Raw genomic sequence first — 20,176 nt, 5'->3', positions numbered from 1 at the left:
AAAAGTTCAGGAAGATTATAGAAAGGTTTGGAGCTTTAGTTCCAGTTAAGGTTACTGCTTCATGATTTAGGTAACTATATTACAGGTTTAAGCTTAACTTTAGCATTCCTTTTAACTACTAGAAGCAGCTAGTAAAGACAGACTTAAAACTAATGTTAATTGAACCGACCTATAAGGAATAAGGAACTCTATTCCTTTCAGGAAGTCAAGTGATGTTTTACCTCACTGCAGATGAGACAACTCGGCTCTAGGAATATTGTTTTCTGTTCACAAGACACCCACTCAGACTGCTAGAGTATTGGCTTGTAATGCCGTTATTTCTAGCCACATTTCAGAAGTGTTTTCCCTGCTAGTAACACTTCTGACTGTCAAACTGGTAGATGTTCCTTCTACTGGGAAGTTTTGATAGACAAAGGCTGCTGGCCACTGAGGAATTGTTTTCAAGAGATACTAACCCTAAGTTAATATGCATCTGGGACTGCTCTATAATGTTTTAGCATAATTTATACAGTAAATTGATCATATTAGTTTAATGCAGTGCCAAGACAACACACAGCTTCAGAGCTACCGCATGCAGCATTTATGCTCCCTGAATTAACTGCATAAAGAACCGTTAACCTGATCAACTAGTTCCTAGAACAGCTTGCTAGCTTTCCTGGGACCAAAAGGAGCCTATTTCTGATCACCTTGCTCTGCACATGCAGTTACTGTATTATACAAATGCAATAAGCCCAGGCCTAATGCCAGCTATAAACTGATAGTTGGAAACAGCATATTTACTGTATTGGACAACAATTTGTCCAGCAGTGGACTGGTGCTATCAAGGGAATGATTTTGGAGCTTCCACAGCATGCAGCCTCGCATGCAGAAGGCAGACAAGTAGTTCTGGAAGGGCTCTAGTCACCATCTAAACAGGAATACCAATATGTGCACACAGAAACTGCTCTCAAAGCCAGTCTTCCTGAAAAGGAAGCAGGATGTCCTTCCTAGTTTTAAGAACATAGAAGAAACAGATAAGCTACTAAAACGAGCTACAAGCTCATGCTTGTTTATTTTCTAGACTAAGTTTGACTGCTGCGTTACAGTTGGAAACTGCTTTAGAAGCTTCATCAGGCAGCTAGCTCTGGATGTTGGGTGCCACAGGAGCCATAGCAATACAATTTCTTAAGTGTGGCAACATAAATTCAAACTTCAGGACTAAACTGTAATTAAACTACAAAGAATTCATTATTTGGATTAAGAGAGCTCAGAACCTGCTATAAAGTCATAGTGAGGGCAAGTGTGAATGAGTCTTATTTCTACTTGAATGTCTTAGATCTTGGCCTAAGAAAGCAAAGAGCCAGACTCTAACATAAGTTTTTCTGATCAAGCTACCAGACTGATCAGTCTACTTAAGACTATTCTCTACAGATGTAGTCAAGTAACTTGTGGGTTTTTTTGAACACTAGCACAGGAATTTACATTTCAGTTCACTGGAGCATGAAGTTTCTCCGTTCCACAAAGAATGGAAGCACCCCTGAGTGCTGCATTCTCCACTTACACCAACTGGGGAGTACTCTCAGTACAGAGCAAAGCAAGAGAATCATGAACACAAGGACAAAGCATAAATCTCAGTACACCAGGAGAATGCCACATGCAATCCAGAAATGAAATTGATTTAAACTGGAATATGCACAAGAACTATTTCATTTCTTTTTCTGAGGGTGGCTTTGTATGTTTATTGCTCAATAATCCTCAGATTATGAGCAACTCCCAATCATGGCACACTGAGTCACAATATGCAACAGTTTTGACTACTGAAGCCTCAGACAATCAGCAGGGAAAGTCTGGAGTGACAGACTGACTTAAACCACGTCTTCAGTGCCGTTCACTGCAGTTCTGCTGGTTATTGTAGGTAACAACATATTGGTTAGGTAGCTCTCTTCATCCTCTTTTCTACCCAACCTTTTGGTCATTAGATTATTGATAGAAGAAGAGATCATTAAGTTTACAATACCTAACAATACAACTTCGCATGTCAATGTGACATCATCCACTCAACCTCATCTGTTCAGAGGACAAGCTTATTCACTCTGCATGGACAGAACGATACTCCTTTTGAGCAAGTCTTAATGCTGGCAAGAATAAAGCTATATTCTTTGAAGCTGATGATAATCCTTTTAGTTAGTATGTTAGTTTTAAAACCAGATTATATAGTTTCTTTTAAGAGCTAGATGAAGCTCTGCTAGTGTAGAGAAGGCACTTTCCTTGCCAATATGGTTTGTTTAAAGGGGTCCAAGACTAAGGACAGTGAACTCTTAACAGATCTGAAATTATTTTTTCATTGTTACCTTTACCCACACCCCAGGTAAGGCAGTCCTTTGCAAGATGTATAAGCATCTTGGCCAAATCACAGATTCAGCTGAAGTCAAGCATTAACAAATTAGTTTTCCCCTAATGTTGGTATAAGCCTGAGATCAAAGACAAGAAGTTACAGGTTTTGTGCCAGTTCTGAGGACAGTTATTTCTTGGACCCCTAAGTAATTTCACCATGATTTTTCACAATAAAAACACACTTAGGCAGAAATGAATAGCACACAGGACATGCTAACAGAGGTCTCTCATAAAAATATTGCAACTTGGTTTTGTCTATCAACTGTACTTCCATCATACACACACACACACATTAAGAACACATACTTCTCCTTCACTTGGTACAGTCAATAGTCAAAGCAGCCAAATGGTTAGCAACAAGCCAATGGAGAATGTTTTCACTATAATACCAGTTGAGGATTAAGATCCCCCACCTGGCTATGAAATGAACTGTCAAATGGCTACCTTAAAGTTCAGTACTTTTTATGAGATTAGACCATTCTGTACTACCGAACATGAAATGTCATGACAAAGTTCACTCACCATCTGTTTAGATAAGATGCAGGAAGAAAAGTACATAGTCAGTAACAATTATTGAGATTAAATACCAGAAGTTGGTCATTTAAGAAAAGAGCCAGAGATGTATTAAAATTATTCCTTTGAGCTCAGAGTGCTACTTAAAGGCAGTATCAACACCACAGGTACTTGTAAGCAGAGGTCTTCTATCTGCAAGGTCTCATGATTGCCCAATTTAACATGCTTGTACATTCAGACTTTCACAGTTACTGGCCATCCTTATGAATTTTTCTTGGTATCTAATAAGCTCCTCAGAGCTACAAGAAAGGGCCAGGACAGAGCAGAGAGTAACAATGGTTTTACACCCCTATTCGTCTTTACAAGTGTTCGTCTTTACAAGTGTCCATTATGTTTACAACATCTGTCTAAACGGAAAGTATACCATATGTTGACCTGGTCCTCAGTGAGAATAGGAGGCTGCAGTACCAAGCCCAAGGATCTCACACCTACTTGGAGGCAAATCATCCAAAGATTACTGAAAAATCCACTACCAAAAATACAGCATGCAAGTTCAGGCAAGAATTCTTATCCTCATATACATTCTTCTTAGAAAGTTTACATAAATCTTCAGCTTAAGAGCATACATAAGCAGTAATACAGCTAAACAGTAGGTTTCATACTGCAATAATAAAGGGTTACTCACCTTTTAGCGCAATTACTTTAGAGGCTGGATTCATGATGGCACTTTCGGCAGAAATTGGACGTCTGATGGGTGTTGTTGGATCGCTCATGTCAATTATCACTACTTGTGCCTGCTCTCCCACTTTTTCCCTGATGCAGATGAACTTGTCAGATTCCATTGTTAGGGTACTGAATCCAATGTTTGCTGGGTTAATGCCCAAATTTTGGAGCTAGAAAGACAGAAGAGAGTGCTTTATTATCCTTCCTATGTTGAAGGTCTAACTCAAGCCTCTATGTTTAAAGTCTCCTCCAGAAGGAAATGCAAGACTGGCATATTTCTCTGACAAGAGGGTATATATGGAACTACGATTTATCTTCTGATTCTCTTTGTTCCATAGGTAAAGAACTACACAACTCTCAGTATTCAAGTCCTAAAGACATTTCAAAGTTGTGTTATTGATGCAAACTAAAAAGAGTTAACTTAAGCATTTATTGCTTAACCTGGTTCTAGTAATGTGATAGGTTGTATACTATCAGTAGCATCACTACTGTAGATTTAGCAAGGCTGGTAAATTTGATAGTAAAAACTTAAGTGGCAGGACTACAACATACAGCATCGGTGGGTCTTATGGAAAGAACCAATTACCCTTATGCAACCCACTCTTAGCAACATTATGGAATGAAATCTACATGCAGGTCTCAAATGGCCTATTTTTACAAGTTGACTTCTTCAACTTGCTTCTTAGAATCGAATTCTTACCAGTGAAAGCTAAGAAAGATGTGTTAAAATAATCAGTCATTCCATCTCTTGTTGCCCAAGATATCACGCCATTTGGCTCAACAACAAAGGCAGGGTTTTCAGTGCAGGCCCCCTCCAGCCTTACATCCAACTCTCGAAACATAACTTGTGCTCAATCACAGTAGGTACAAAGCAGTTACTCTTAATGTAACTTCAAGTCATTTTGTGCCACTGAACAGACTGCCCTAGAAGATGGCTATTTCCCATTTTCATCTTTTTGTGTTAACTTTGTTTCCATTCACTTCCAATTTCAGGTTAACAGGAGGAGGTGGCAGTGAATGAGCATCATTGTTTCAGTTGGTCTGCAGTAAATCCGATTTACCTATGCAGCACACCCCAGCTTGGTATGTATGCAAGCTGCATTTTATGTAACAGTAACTGTGACAAGCCTGAGCACCTGCTTTGTGCCCCAAAGCAATGTTTTTCAAGCAGAGGAACTGTATCAGCTTCACTGAGGCTTCTTAAGGGATTAACCTATACTGCTTTTCCGCGCACTGCAAGTGAAAGATGACTGCCCTCAAGGAGACAGGATAGAAACTACCACTAGCATCACTGAGTCATTAGACTCCTTTGATACATACCACCAGGACCTTCATACAATAGACTAAACCCCTTGGGCAACAAGTCCCATGATGGTGTCACAAACTGCTTTAGTGTGTTTTGATCTGGCTGATCATGGCTTGTTACAGCTTCTGTAAAGCTACTCACTAAATCATAAATTGGGTATGTAACAGAGATACCTAGAAGCGTGGTGTGCCAGGACTGTGCCCAAGAATGTCTCAGGAATTTTTTGTTTTCTGTTCAGCTTACTAATGAAGAGCTATTCAGCTCAGTAACTGCTAATCTCGACATACTCAAGTTTCAGTGATGCAATACAAGCCAAATGAATGCATGGGTGAAAAGACATTTACTCCCTCCCGCAAGTGTGTCTCAGCAAAACTGAGACCCATTCAGCTAACACCTCACTTCATAGGTAAGTTCTTCAACACACACTAGTAAACTTCAGTAGGTGACATTCATTCCAAAAGAGAATCAAAGTTTAGGCACAAGAACATCAGAAGCTGCTTGCAGCTAGACTTTTGAAAACAAGTCCACTGGGCATACGACTATTACAAGCTTCTGTGTCAGCAGGGAAAGAAGTTCCCATATCGAGACAACTCATGTGCTTTTCATATGTAATGCAGTAAGTTTTAGTACCCAATAAACATCCAAGTTGTAGCTCCATCAACTTCTGTGACCTTGAACAACAGAGGAATAAATGACAGGCTCTTAATTCCACTCTTCTTGGTCACATGCTCTAGACCAGACCACATCCACTTATTGTGACAAATTACATGTTCATGTAGTAGACACTTGAGCACTTCAAGGTTGAGCATGATCCGAGTCCATCTACCAACAGAGTACAGTCCATTCTAAGAGTGATTAAGTGTCACAAGAGTGGTCAAGAGATTTAACTGAAGCATAGCCAAGTTCCTAACTTGATCTAATTAATGCAAACTCAGATGTATTTCTAGAGTACTGAAGTAGAAACACAGCCTCTTCAAGGTCTCTTCTCAATTACTGTGCTTCAGCTTGACCCACTCTTCAAGAGACAGCCCCTGGCCACTCATTCTGCATGATGAGAATCTTGAGGCATTAGCCTGCTTGAAGTTCAGCTTTAAGCCCAAGGTTATTCACTCCAAAATCTGATCCATGTTGAAGAACAACACTTTGGGTATCTTCACTAAGATAAGTAAGATTTTGCATCAAGTTCTGGTATTAAGATTTCCGGTTTTAACTGTTATAAAATCTAGCAAAACTTTCAGAAAATGTAATGTTAAATTATGCCTGAGTATCACTGCTATCCTTATTATTAGGGAAGTCAGTCACATCTTTGAAAGGCAAAATGTCAGTACTTCCTAAAGGATGGTCATGTGAATACTGCAAGCCTCAGTGAATGATGATAATACTTCACATTTTAGCAGTCTGAAAACACTGAAGACTGTTCCTGCCATCAGGGGAGTGATAAGTATCTTCATCAGATCATACGTGTTCCTGTAACACGGAACAGTGTAAGAGGCATACTCCTTAGGACTATACATAGGAACATGAGCAGAATCCCTTTACCGCCAAATAAAGGGACATTAGCCAGCATTGCTTCTGTCCTGGATGGGACAAACCTGCCAAGACAATCTGGACCATGTTGTTCTAAAGCACCTTCACCCCTTCCTCAAGCACAGAATTAAGAAAACTTTATTAAGGAGGTAGCAAGCATTTAGCTATATATCTTAAGAGGCCTCAGGTGAAGGTGCTACAGGTAATTACTGAAGTTTGTATATATTAACTAGAGATTTTGCAGTTTATTTTCATAAAGGAGTGAACATCAGGCCTCTCAATTGCTACTAAATTTTCATTTTTTATTATGCTTCTTAGGCAAGCAGTACTCTCAAACTAAGGTTGCCTTCTTCTGAAAAGAAGGATTCAATATTACAAAGTCATTCCAGAGACATTTACTATGGGGATAGCCTCCTTCCATGATTTCACCCCACGCTTTACTTTTGGGTAATCCAGTGAAACTCCACCAAGCACCCCCATGTAGGTTACTGTAAGCCTCACCGTACAGAAAAGGGTAACATTCTGTTCTACAAGTAACAGCCTAATGCCCCTCCTACCCTTTCATGCCCTAACGCCCATTATCTACATGTACAGTGTAGAACTATCTTCACTATCAGGCTGAATGAAACAAAGATTTTTGCTTCATCGATATCTACTATTACTGCAGGCTGGATCAGATACCAAGCTTACTTTTAAGCATCTTACAGACACTGAGAACTTACTGATTAGCCTGAGATGTATTATTTGATTCCCAACCTGAATGAATATACACAAGTCCTACACTTTGGATGAAATACAACTATTAATCAGATTTAGTCTTTCCCCATCCTACTTTACTGACATGGTACCATTTGCTAAGAAATGGAGCTGAGCTGTTTTTACACAAGAGTTCTACTAAATATTGGGCTTTCTAATGCATTTCCCTTTTTGTGGAGTGCAGTGATCCAGACTGAGCCAGCACAGACCAATGCAGACGCTGACACTACCAGTCTTCAAACTAAGTCCATTTCTCTAATGGGAAATACTTAAGCCTAACTTACTTTCCATTCAATACTAACACTTCAATACTTGGGACCTACCACCAGTTAAATGCTGGAGTCAGAAGAACGCTGAATTTAAGATCGCTCCATGGTTCAGTAAATATCCCATTTCAGCTTTATGCCACACAGGTCTAGTGGAAATGCTTTTTAGAGGTGATCAGCTATTGTTTTTTAAGTCCATTAGAAAAGAGTAAGGCTTGGACAGAGGCTATAGGTATCCAAATATTAAAAACTGCCTGCTAAAAGCTCTGTAAGCACATATCATTTTAAGCATAATACAAACCAAGAACGCAGTAATACAATTTCTCAGAACTCTTTTACTCGTGTGACTATAACGTTATAATCATGCTCAATAAGGATCTGTACATAGTTATTGAACATCCCCTCTCAATCGCCCACCCTCACCTCCTCTCCTGCTATAGTTCCCATCTTGACAGGTGAGGGAAATCAAGGAAGTATGCAAGAGCTGAAACATGCAAGACCACCAGCTCACAGGTTTTAGTTGCAGTTGCAATTAGGCTTTCATCTTAAATGACAGTTACCCCCTACACAAAAATCTGTTCTTGTATGTCTGTGATGAGGATTAGATCATTCTATTGAATGAGTCTCCCTACCACATGTAGGGCACTTTTCAATCCAGTGAGCAAATATGGTCTCTTCAACACTAAATAGCTGTCAAGTCATGATACTTAGCCCTACCTTTTGAATACAAGTCCAAAAAGTCATTTACAGCTTGTGAATATCCTGAGTGCTTTTAAGTCCACATGTCTAGCCAAAGCAAACTCAACTTCAGCTCAGTCATGCCTATTGCACAACAGACAGTAATTCTTAACAAGACATCTCAGACTATCCAAATAGAAAGTGTTTTTGTCCAGAAAATGACAGAAGTAAATCTACATCCTTTATGTTTAAAACCAGGATACACCTTAGCTTCTCACTGCTGCACCAAGATGCATAAAACTTATGCCTCAAGAGCATGTCATGCACACAAATTTTTTCACATCAGTTGGCTGTGCTCAAGAGCCTGTATTATTCAACAGAAAGCAGAACCCTGTCTACAGATCCAAGTGTCTATCCATCAAGGGATGAAGCTCCCAACCTAGGAACCCGAGACTTTGTATAAGCAACAGCTTTCTCCGCAGGCAAGCAGAGGTTTTTTTGCTAGTGAAAACTGAAAAAAATCAAAAGGGGACAAAGACAAGCTTTTAAGAGCAAACCAATGACTAAGTAAAGGAAAAGTTTAATTTTAGATCAAGAACACTTTGTACACTGAATTCCAGTAGTATTGCTTCCAGTTGATGTACCAGTATATTTAGTCTTTTACAGCATTTCCATTGTAAACTACAATCCCCTTGGAAGAGTTCAATCTGATAAATAATTTACAATTCACTGCTCCAACAGAAGCACTGAAGTTAAGAACCTGATTAAATCACAGTAGCTTAGGTAGAGTGTACTAGTACTTCACTATAGCAGAGCTGACATAGTTTGTACTGCTGCTGCAGCTGGTCAGCCATCAGACAGATAAAAACCAAGTCCTTATCTTATTCCCCTCCCTTGCTATGGGACTTAACTATGATATCCTCTGTGGGAAGAATGAGCAAGATGCAAGTTCTTTATGAATTTGTGAAGACTCATAGCTACAGAGTTCACATCTAAAAACAACTGTTCAATTGCATTAAATGGAGCTAAACAAACAAGAAGACTTGAGTTCATTCTCAGCGTGACTACTACATCAAGACCTGGATATCTTTCTTTTACTGCAGCTCTTCTCCATCTTTCAGCTCACATGCTTACACAGGACTTAAATATACAAGCTATAACAACTTCAAATTTAACATGCACTGTGACTGGCAGTCACTCCTCCTGCACAGGCTTGGAGCTACAGTTCAGTCAGAAGGATGATCAACATACAGCAAAACGAGCTTCATAAGGAATGTAAACAGTCTGCTGATCTCTAGTACTCCTCCAATTTTACATGGACCAAGATCGCTGTTTCACTTCACACTATCATTTATCCACTTCCAGCTAGAGAGAGTGGGAGAGATCAGTATTTAGCACTGCAACTTATGTTTAGTTTCTCTGGCGAGCACTTTCTACATGCTTCAGTTCTTTTAGTAAAGTACATACAACTGTCCTGGGAAGACTCTGAACTTAAGTGAAATAATGTTTCATCAGCAACAGGCTGAATTTGGAATTGAGAAATTATAGCGCTAACAGTTATTCTAACTACCTAAAGCCATGTAAGGTATAAAGAGTACACAGATTGACTTAAGGTACAGAAAGATTTAATGTAGGATCACTGAAACACAGCACAATTATAAGGAATTGTAACATTTTTGGATTTATCATCATAAAGCAGCGTACTAGATCTGTTACGCTTATTTTAAATATGGCAATTTAACTGTAGCCAAGCCAATTTCTTGAAAGTAATGTGGGGGGGGAAAAGGCATTAAGCTGATAAAGCTAAATATGGGTGACAGTGAAACATTATAAAGAGGAGTGAAGGCCTAATCTTTTCATGAATTCCCTACCAGTCAACAATAAGCAGCATGTGAACATCTAGAGTAATGAATAAGTGATACAACACATAGTATTAAGTTAGAGCTGATAAAACTGTACTGCAGATATCCAGCCAGAGCAAACACTACCAGTTCCCACATTCCTTCTGATTCCCCTCCCCATTTATCCCACCATGTAGAGACAACTGCAGAAGCAGCACTGAGGAGGCTGACTGCATTCCTACTCCCAGCTACTACTAATCTCAATTTCTCTTTAGTAGAGTACTGCTTTGGAGCTACTGCACTCAAACTGGGGGGAGAAGCAAGAGTGAGTGAATCCTGAAGAAGAGTTTGGTCCTACTTGTTAGCGGCAGGGGTCCCAAGGTTTCCCCCACTCCTCTATGCAGCCTCCATGCTGGGGAAGAGTCCCTCAAGCACAGGTTTAGTCCTTTCAATAAGATCAAATTATTTAAGAGCAAAAGCAGGTGGTAGTAAAAAATAGAATATGACTTCAATCAACATTGAGAAGTTGCTAGCCCCCCACCCAAAACAGAAGTACTATAATGCTTATATTGGCAGTGTTACAAGACACACAACACTAGCCATCACAGAAACAGTCATTTAATATGCAAAGCAGCACATTACATCTATGACATATTAACTGTGATGTTCTCCCGTCATTATTGTATAGACCAAATACAATCAGCAGGATTGGTTATGTTTGCTAGTTTTAAATTGTAAGAACTATATGCTTCTTTCTAAGGAGAGTCTGACATCAAAAATGCTTTGATCCCAAGTTTCTTACTCAGACAGCTGTACTGTAGCTCTCAGGAATTCATCCGAGTTTACTACAATCACCGCTATACTGGACATTGAGGGGGGGCGGGGAGAGAAGTGACAGTATAATTCTTCTTCACTATGTTAAACTCTTAACCCATGACAACTCTGAGGAGACAGGTGTGGCTGCTCCCGTGGGCACAGAGATTAGATATGTCTGGAGTTCGCTAGCCCTATTACTGTTTCTCAGGCTAGGGCTTCTTCTGGAGTGACCAAGACAATTCTTCCAGTCAAGCAGAAGAATGCTTCCCAAGAGGAGCTGGAAGTGGCAATAACCTTTTTCCAAGCTGAAATGCTTGAAGTGGCACACAGTCCACACTGATGGATGATACCCACTTCATATTTTGAAATGGATGCCCGATTTGACAGAAAGGGGCGGTACAGAGACAGAAGGATGACTTGCCAAGTCCACTTCCTGTTCTCTCATTCATTTAGCAAATTCCTTTAATTCCTGCCTTAAACTGCATGTTCAGAGACCGCTGTTCTCTCACTCCATTTACAACCCTCCCTCACCACCAGTTCACAAGGAAACAGATAAACCGGTTTGTCTGTGCTGCATCCATTAGTCATGGATCTTTTCCAATGCTGGCATTATGGTTTTCACAGGCTATTAAGAACAGAACTATGTCATTTTTAGGGAGGGTTTTTTTTTTTTTAGTATTGTTATGTTTGGAAGGAGGGACAGAGGCTGTGCAGCTTCCATGTCCAAATGGTTTCTTGCACCTCATCTCACCAATTTCCTCCCAGTTCGCAGCTGCACAGAAAGAGGTTCCCAGGAATCTCCGCGATCCGGAGGCTGATGGACGTTTAGGTAAAAGAGAAAAGCCTCGATCCCTCTGTAAGATTAAGGCGCCCACCTAAGCTGAGGAGGGGCAGCCCCCACGGTCCCCGGGGCGAGCAGCCCGGCCCCGGCGCCTCCCCCTCCCCGGAGCGGGAGGTCCCTCAGGCGGCGAGTGACTCTGCACAAATCGCGGCCGCTCCGCACGCCGCGGAGAGGCAGCCCGGGGGACGGATGGATGGACGGAGGCGGCAGCCCGGGAGCCCGCACCGGGGGCGGGCTCGGCCCCGCGCGCCTTCCCGCGGCGCCCAGCGGGACGGCGGCCCCGCACCGGAGGGGAGGGAAGGGGGGGGTCCCCCCGCCACAGCGGCCGCGGGAGGCGACCCCGCGGCCCGGCCCCCCCCCTCCCCTCAGCGCGCCCCCAGCCCCAGCTAGGCCGCGGCCCCCCCCTCTCTGAGGGACAGGGTGAGGCAGAGGAGAGGGAGCCCCGTCCCTGCGCCTCCACCGCCCCCCTCCGCTCACCTGGAAATGCTCCTGGAAGCGAATGGGCAGTATCTGGGCCATGGCTGGGGGCGAGCTCCCCGGGGCAGGGGCGCGGGGCAGGGGCCGGCGGTGGCAGCAGGGCAGGCGCCGCTGCACCCCACACGGCGGCGGGGAGGAGGGGAGGGGGAGGCGGCGCAGGCGCAGTGCCCTCGCTGGGATGGCGCCCCGGCGGGCTCGCCTCCCTTTTCAGCCTCAGCTCGGGGCCGCTCACTCCGGCAGCGGGATCACTCCGCACCTCACCAGCCTGCCAGGGTCTCCTCAAATAGTCCCTCCCCGCGGCTCTTCTTCCCCCGCCCCATCGCCCCCGCCTCTCGCCCGCCCTCACCCCCTGCCGCCTTCCTCTCCCCCGCCGCCCCCCACTCCCGCTGAGTAGCAGGGCTGGGGAGGGGGCTCCGAGGGGAAGGGGGGGCTCACCCCGCCCCGGCTGCGGCCAGCGGAGAGGGGCGGGAGGGCTTGTCAGAGTCCAGGTATCCTTCCGCTGCTGCCACACGCACTCACGTGACCCGACCCCCTACCCGGGTCCCCACGGCGGCGGGTGGGCGCTGCGGCGCCTCACGACCCTGCCCCGCCGTGCGCCTCACACGGACGCCCCCCCCCCCCAGCACCTCCCCAGGCCCGCCGTTCCCCAAAGCAGAGGCAGAGGTGCCGGGGGTGATGCTCCCCTCGCGCCGTGGGTGAGGAGAAAGGTAGGGTGCTCCCAGGCGCTGCCCCGCCGCCCGGCTGTGGCCCTTGGTGGGCGCTGAAGGCCGGGAGCAGGCCCGCTCCTTGTGCCTGCGGCCCCCGCGGCCTGCCCCAGCACCTGCCATCGTGGCTGGTTGTGGCAAAGAGCGGCTCTCCTCCTCCTCGGGGTGGACACCGGCTCATCCTGGCCGCAAGGGAGCAGAGGCATGCGTGGCCTTTGACAGTCATGGCCCCCACTTGGGGCACGAGGGCCAGGGCAGCCACCACTTCTTCAGCAGCCCCTGGGAGCCCCAAGGGGCTCAGCTGGCACTTGGCTCTGGCTGGGTCAGACGGCATGTCTGCCCACTGCCCTTGACCCACCTGCAGATCATAGCACCACGTGGGCTTTGCTACCTACTGCCATGCCTGAAGGTAGGTGAGGAGTTTTATGACCAGTTATCAGGTATGTTTGAAAAGCCATGCTGCTGTTCTGCCCTGTTGAATTTCTAAATGGAAATAGGGTTCCTTCCCCAGAGAGTTGACATCATAAATTGGAAAGTTACTGAATAACCAAGAAGTGGAGGGTCCAACATGCTCCTAGTCAGCCCATCAGCATCAGATGGGGGAGCTGAAGGTAATGTTACCGCTATTATGTTTCTCCTAAATTACAGTAATCCTTCCAGATGGGAACATTGCTGCAGTGTTGCTAGCTCCAGCAGTTTTATCTGGAGCATCGTGGTGTTCACAATTTCCCAGAGCCCAGCTCTGGGAAACACAAGATTACAGGAGAATCTCTGGTTTAATTTTTTATAAATGGGTTTCTCATGCTGTGGGTTGCAAAGAAAAGCTGAACAAGGGACCCCTGAAGACTCAAAACCAGAAGGCAGATTAAAACAATTCCAAATATATTACAATTTAAAACCTCATTATTTTTACTTAACCTCATTCATTTTTAATACATGGAGCTGGGAATTACCAAAAGTGGGTTAGGTTTCCAAAGGAATTGTAGGCATGGCTCTGCTGAGACACCTTGGTTCCTACCGGCGCGTACAATCACAGGCTGCAGCCATGGGGATGTCTTTGCTATACATGGGAGATCTGAAGGTCTACAGCTGGACTGAGGAAAGCCTGAACAGCCCATTGAATGGGTGGCAGAAGGTGCTGGGACTAAGGTGTTGCTAAAGCCCCATCCCTTAGGAAATCTGGGATCTGTAGCCCTCCTTGGAGGACTCACGGTTCGAGGTAGGCACCATGGTCTGTTCTCAAAAGCAAGCAAAAAAGGAGCTGAGGTGGAGACAACTTTTTTCTTTACATGGTCTCAAAAGGGGGTTGAGTAGCATCTGCTCTGTAGGTTTGTTAGTAGCAGTTTATTTTTGGTGGGTTAGCTGTATCAATTTCTAAATGAGGGCAAGTCAACAATGCTGCAGAGGCAAGACCATCAGTGGGACATCAGGACATGATCTGTCACCAGCCCATTTTGGTATAATGAATGGTTCTGTGTTTGCCTCTGTCAACTGCCCTCCTTCACAATTGCTTTATGGATGCTAATTATTTATATCCAGAGCTCCAATTGCTAGCTTTTGCTTTCTAATTTATAGCTAACTAGCTCTGTTTAAAAAAATCGAGCCACAGACTTTCATCACTTATTTCACAAATGAACTAGGACCTCTTAAGTAATGTACATAGTTATAGGTTATCTATTTTTATATCATTTATATTTTAAAGAAAATTGTGACAAAGGAAAGAAACAACAGGTTTGTCTCTGAGACATATTTTTATTAGCAAAAATTACAAATGCACAAAAATCACCGTGTACTGTGTGCAGTCACTCTTAGTAGTCTGGCACTAAACTGCTGACATGAACTAGAGAGATCACTGGCTAAGGAAATCAAGGCTCCTTTAAAGTATAATTAAAATTAAAGGTCTGTTATATTTCTTCAATCCAGTTTTAATAATATGCTTCATGCCCACTCCCAGCTGGCCAAATCCTAATTACAACATCCCATAATTTCTGTAGTAAAAAAAGCATCTCACTTTATGTAAAAGTGCTTTACCACACTTTTGTCTGCTGATGTCTTTCTCATTTGTACCTTCTTTACGCTGTTCTGTGTTTAAATATGTGTTCTTTTTAACGCCTGGCTTTGCTGATCACAAGGGTTAGATTCTTCACAAGTGCGATCAGCTCTGAAGAGCTAGCTGATAGTGTTTGAAATTTTGACACAAATGAAAAAAATGGGAAAAGTATCTTGCCATCTTTTTTCCACTTCGCAACTAGCTGAGCTTCCATAGCTAAAGAAACTGACCTCTGTACAGTCAGCTGTGTGCATGGATGTTTTAACTGAGTCTTTCAACCTTGTTTTCTATATTTAATTTGGGATCTCTCAATGGAAAGGCACTACTGGCCTTATTTAAGGTATTTCTCCTACAGTCTATAGTCTGTTCAAAGGAAATGTAAAGGGTCTCGAGCCTCTAAATGTTCGCGCTGGTACCCCTCTGATTAGCTAACTGCTACTCTCTTGCTCCTTTATAAAAGGCAGAGCCACAGCACTTAGCAGCTGAGAAGGGTGTAATCCCTAGCAATCCTTTAACAATGCAAAAAGCTCCTGGTAAATGTTTCTCTGTTTTTTCAGAGGTTGCTCTCCTCCAGATGTTTGGTTTTCTGGCTCCTCCTATGGATGGCAGCCTGATGCTCTTTTTCAGTATTTGAGAACAGGCCTGAGAAGAGCTGCATTTTTGCCTTGGAGGGGCTGTTATTTACATGGAAAAATGTTGTATGTATTGTGCATGTTCCTAGTCTTCTTCCCACAGAATCAGCCAAGGAAGTCTCACTGGAAAAGCAATGTGCATTTCTCTTAAGTGTTCCTCTCGGAGTCTTGCTCCACAACATCAGTTCAAATCACTATTTAACTACAAAAGTGTTCAGTTTGCAAATGTTTGGCCACTTTACTGTTTTGATTTAAAAAAAAAAAGGCACTAGCACATATTCTGGCTTATATGAGAGAGCGTCCACTTACTGACAGCGAGGGACCTGCCCGAGTGTGAACAAGTAAAGCTCCCAGTGACAGGGAGTCTGCGGGTTGGACTTGCACGTCCTTGCGGCTGACCACTACAAACTGCTGGAGAGCTGATGTGTGTGGCACAGCATTGAACACAGAATGTTTGATCCACATCTGTTCCCAGCTGTATGGTGACTGGCGCTGCCTGAGTGTCATTGTTTTGCCTAACAGATAAATGCAAACCTTAGGAACACTGTTATCAGCAGTCACAGCACGAAGATGTTGTGGTGCAGCAAAGACAGAGCGTCACAACTCAGAAAGTTCTGATTTGGTCTCTCACAGAGAAAATTGACATTTCATGCATCTCAAGGCCCTCACTGACTGCCCTGTTTGCTTCAGGATCCAGTTTGAAATTGTACTCCTTGTTTTTCAAACCACACCCTCACTCCTTGGACTTCTTTCCAGCTTGTCTCCTGGAGACGGTGGAGCCCTCCCCTTTCCTCCCGTCTGTCTCCTCTCTCTCCTTCCAACAGGCTCCTCACTGCTGAGTCAAGAACTGTCTCCTCTCGTCGTCTCCCATCCAGAACTGACTCCTTGTACATGTCCCACATTAATTCTCCATTTTAGTGCAAAATTCCATTCAAATAATTTTCTTTTCCCCTGGAATTCGATTCTCCTTTTACCATCTGTTCTTCTTATTGAATGCATAACTCTGGGTCATACAAAGCACTCTGAGGCTCTGGATGAGTTTCTTCTGTGGTTTTTGTAAGTCATTGTGCAAGCTCCTGAGAGCAGACTGGTAAAAATTGTAAATGTAATGTTTTTGAGGAAATGATTTGAAACGTAAAGATTCTGTTGCAGAGTTGTTTAATATGTAACTGTTTAATGTTTAAATTCCCTCATTGTCTGACAGGAGAATGTCGTACACGCATAGCATTTAAAGGAAAACCCCTGTTATGGTGGATTTAACACTTGACATGTTCTTGATAGAGGTCACTTTATGAATTTACTTTGGTATGCGAAGCCCCACCCTGTATTCCCTGTGCGTGGAAAGCTCTGCTGGAGCTGATAGAGTCTGATGGCATTTAATGTCAAAATGAACAGAAGTGTCTAGAGGCAGTAGCAGCACAGGCTGGAGGTCTTTAGATTCCCCACAGAGCTAATGCCACGATGATACATAATTTACTTGTAACTTGCAAACAATATGCCTGTCTTTCCTCCCAGAAGCATTTCCATTTAAAGAAGCCATTTCTGTCTGTCTTTGTGCAGTGCGCTGACATTCATGCTCTCTGTGCATTCATACAGTCATTTGCTTCTTCTCTGGACACTTGGGTTCTCCAGGGTTTGCAGCGCAGATGCTGAATTACTTGCACGGCAGTATATTAGCTGAAATTGCAACTCCTCCAGCCCAGCCTTGTAAAAACAGAGGTCTACTAGTCAGTGACGCAAAGCCAAATAAAGGGCATGGGAGTCAACGTCTGTCTTCAAAATCATGACAGATGGGCCAGGACTGCTTGCTACATCAACCTTTTTAGAAGCTGAATTCCTCCAGAGTGTTTTCTCAGGCAGCTCATCCATCAAGTAGATAGAGGGTGAACACGTTCTTTGAAAATACAACTAATGGAAAGAAACGAGGTAGCTAATATAAATCAAGTGTGCATCTATTGCTAATTTCACTAGTTCTGGAATGACAGAAACCAAGCTACACTTATAAATAGACCAAGTAAAATCTTAGCCTAAATGGTCTGAGTGGTTAAATACCATTTAGGAGCATAACTAGTAAGTGTGCACAAATAGGATATGAGAATAAAAGGCTGGAAAGGACCTGAAGGGGTCTTCTGGTTATTACCTCTGTCCTACAGCAAGACTGAATGAGCCAATGTTTTCTGATTGCAGATTAATAGGGTGATTTGGGAAATACTAAATATATTGACTGTTAGAGCCTTTTAGCTATTTCCTTTGAAATAGACCCTTGACAGGGAAACCTCAGTGTTCGTTTTCTTAACATTATTATATTCTCCAGGAAATAGAATAAAGCCAAGAAAAGCAGAAACCCCATTACCTTTTAGAGTATAGTAGTAAACCATGCAGATGGTAAACAGACTTTTAATTTTGTATAGGGCTTTTACAATATATTTCCCTGTCTCTTAATCCTGGAAAGAAGCACTCTCTAAATTCATAAGCTATGAATTCCCCCCATCCCCAGAAGGAAACAAGTTTTTTATTACTATGCTTTCCCTATGTTTGCCTGTTTCCTTTTCCCCACTATAGTAAATTTTGAGACCATTGGCTAAATTCAGCCATATGTGATGGAGAGGAATAAGCTCAAAGATACCAGATTTCTGCAAGTTTCATGAAAACAGGCAGTCAGAGAATGGAGAGAGACTTTTATTTAGAAGGAATGGCTGAAATGGGAGTTCAGCCCTTTCTGGCAAATCTATGAAGCAGTCAACCCAAATAATGGAAAAAAAGATCTTTGACCAAGGTCTGCACCTTCTTGAATTAGTTTTATTGTTCATGAAATATTTTTGTTCCCTTTCTTTATGCCCAAATTCCTGTTTTTGTATGAATCTGTACCTTTGTCTGCATTAACTTTAAAGATAGGTTCAGAAATCCCCGCCTGGAAACACCATTATTTCCTGAACTATGTTCTCCCCTTCAAAACAAAGGTTTTATTAGGCCATGTAACGCTATTTTATGTAACACAAAGGCCCTGGTTCTTTTCTATCAGCTTGTAGGATTTCAGGAAGCTGAAGATAAAGATCACCCTAATTTTCTTACTCACTCTTGGTTTTCTCTGTCTTTAATTGTTTGTGGAATAGGTTTTAATGGAAGTTCTCTGCATTTCATGGTTCCTAATGACATACATAACCTGAATGTAACAGACTGGCTTTTCTGGAACTTCGGTCTTAACTAGAATTTTCAAGACACAAACACAACACAAAGATGTTTCCCAGAGAGGTTCAACAACCATACATGTTCGCTGCCTTTTAGATTTTTGAGAAAATAACAAGCAAGACAGCCAAGCTAGACTAAAATGTAGGTAGGCACAGACTTACATGCTCAAAGTCCTCATAGTGAAATGTCTAAATTACCTTTAAAAAAATTCCTACCAGTGCTAGCAGAAGCAATATATAAGCACTTTTGCTACCGTGTCACTAGAATGAATTTAGATGACACAAGATTAAGACAGCTGTGCCCCTTTATGCCAGTGCTTTCAGTGTAACTGATACTACTTGTATGAGGGATGTTAAATAAAGGGAGAAAACCTCTTGTGCAGAGGCAGCCTTAACAAGCACCAGAGGGAATTTATAATCCTATCTTTTTAGATTGTAGTTAATCTTTTTAGAAATACCTGTCTTTTTAGAAGGATATTCCTGAATTTAAAGAGTATTTGGTACTTCCTGCTTTTCTAAAGGCCTGAGAGGTGCCTTGCAGCATAAAAAAGTGACATAATTTTTTGGCAAACTGTGCTGTTCCAGATATGTAGAGTATCTTTAGCAAACGCAAAAATAAAAGGGGAAGCATAAAAAGTGCTAGTTAAACCATTTATTTAGCATTTTGTGGTCGCACTTCTTTGCAGATTATTGGTCCTCATGATGGAAAAATGTGATCTAATAAAGTACTAATTTCAAAAAGAATGTGTGGAGGTCCAGTTATGCAGTAGCTTTTAGTTGCCTCCCTCTTTCTGCACCACGCAATACTCCATCCAGGAAGCAAAGGAATGATTTCTAGTCCCAGTGTCAGAGTTTTCCCTCTTCCATCCTAGCTCTCCACAAGTCATTTGCTCCGACTCAACCAGAGTCTAGTGTGAACATGTTTAAAATTCTGGGTCGAGTAAGGCTCTGTAGTCAGAGCACATCAGAAGTGAGTCGTCTTTGTGTGTTTCTATTTCATGAAGACTGAAACATAACTGTTAAGAATAATGAGCAGCTCTTCTTTTGTTGCTTTGGTTACGCTGGAAGAGGAGAACTGAAGAATTGAAAGAAACAAGTTTAGTGTTAAGAAATAACCACTCTCATGGGCCCTCCCAAAGATCCTTAAATATCTGCATGTTTCTCTTCTAGCTCAGAATGTGACTGAGACAGCACATGATATGTTGCCTGATGCAAAAACTATGTTCAGTTAATGCATATTGCCAAGTTTGTGTCTGCAAACAGGAGCTTGATTTGCTATGTCTGGGCTGTGACTGATCATACTCATTCACAAAGCGAGCGAACAAATGGCTGTATAAATGTGTGGTAGAATACAGGAAACCATTGAGCTTTTTGATCAATTATTCCAAAACGAGGGTGGTCAAATATGGGCCATAGGATTAAAACACAGCCTGAATCCGTCCTCATTTGTGATATAAAGTTAAATGTTTTGGAATGGTCTGTCCC

At 42.7% G+C, this 20,176-nt stretch overlaps 1 protein-coding gene across 4 annotated transcripts in view; it reads right to left on the bottom strand.

Annotated features, from left to right (window-relative positions):
- Nucleotides 1-12,252, bottom strand: part of CLTCL1 (clathrin heavy chain like 1) — a 37,258-nt gene extending 25,006 nt beyond the window's left edge. For 3 of the 4 annotated variants that reach the window (XM_076353251.1, XM_076353248.1, XM_076353249.1), the window contains exons 1-2: nt 12,118-12,241; nt 3,572-3,779 (exon numbers count right to left, since the gene is read on the bottom strand). In XM_076353251.1, the coding sequence (XP_076209366.1) occupies nt 3,572-3,779; nt 12,118-12,159 (250 nt within the window). In that variant the 5' untranslated portion in view covers nt 12,160-12,241. Of the gene's footprint in view, nt 1-3,571; nt 3,780-12,117 lie in introns of all 4 variants that reach the window. The other variant, XM_076353250.1, reaches the window with a different exon arrangement.
- Nucleotides 12,253-20,176: the final 7,924 nt, after the last annotated feature.

The sequence above is a fragment of the Aptenodytes patagonicus genome, chromosome 15 (genome assembly GCF_965638725.1).
Source record: "Aptenodytes patagonicus chromosome 15, bAptPat1.pri.cur, whole genome shotgun sequence".
NCBI classification, from domain to species: domain Eukaryota; kingdom Metazoa; phylum Chordata; class Aves; order Sphenisciformes; family Spheniscidae; genus Aptenodytes; species Aptenodytes patagonicus.
Note: the sequence above shows the minus strand (reverse complement) of the source record. Positions and strands in the feature narration are given on the sequence as shown.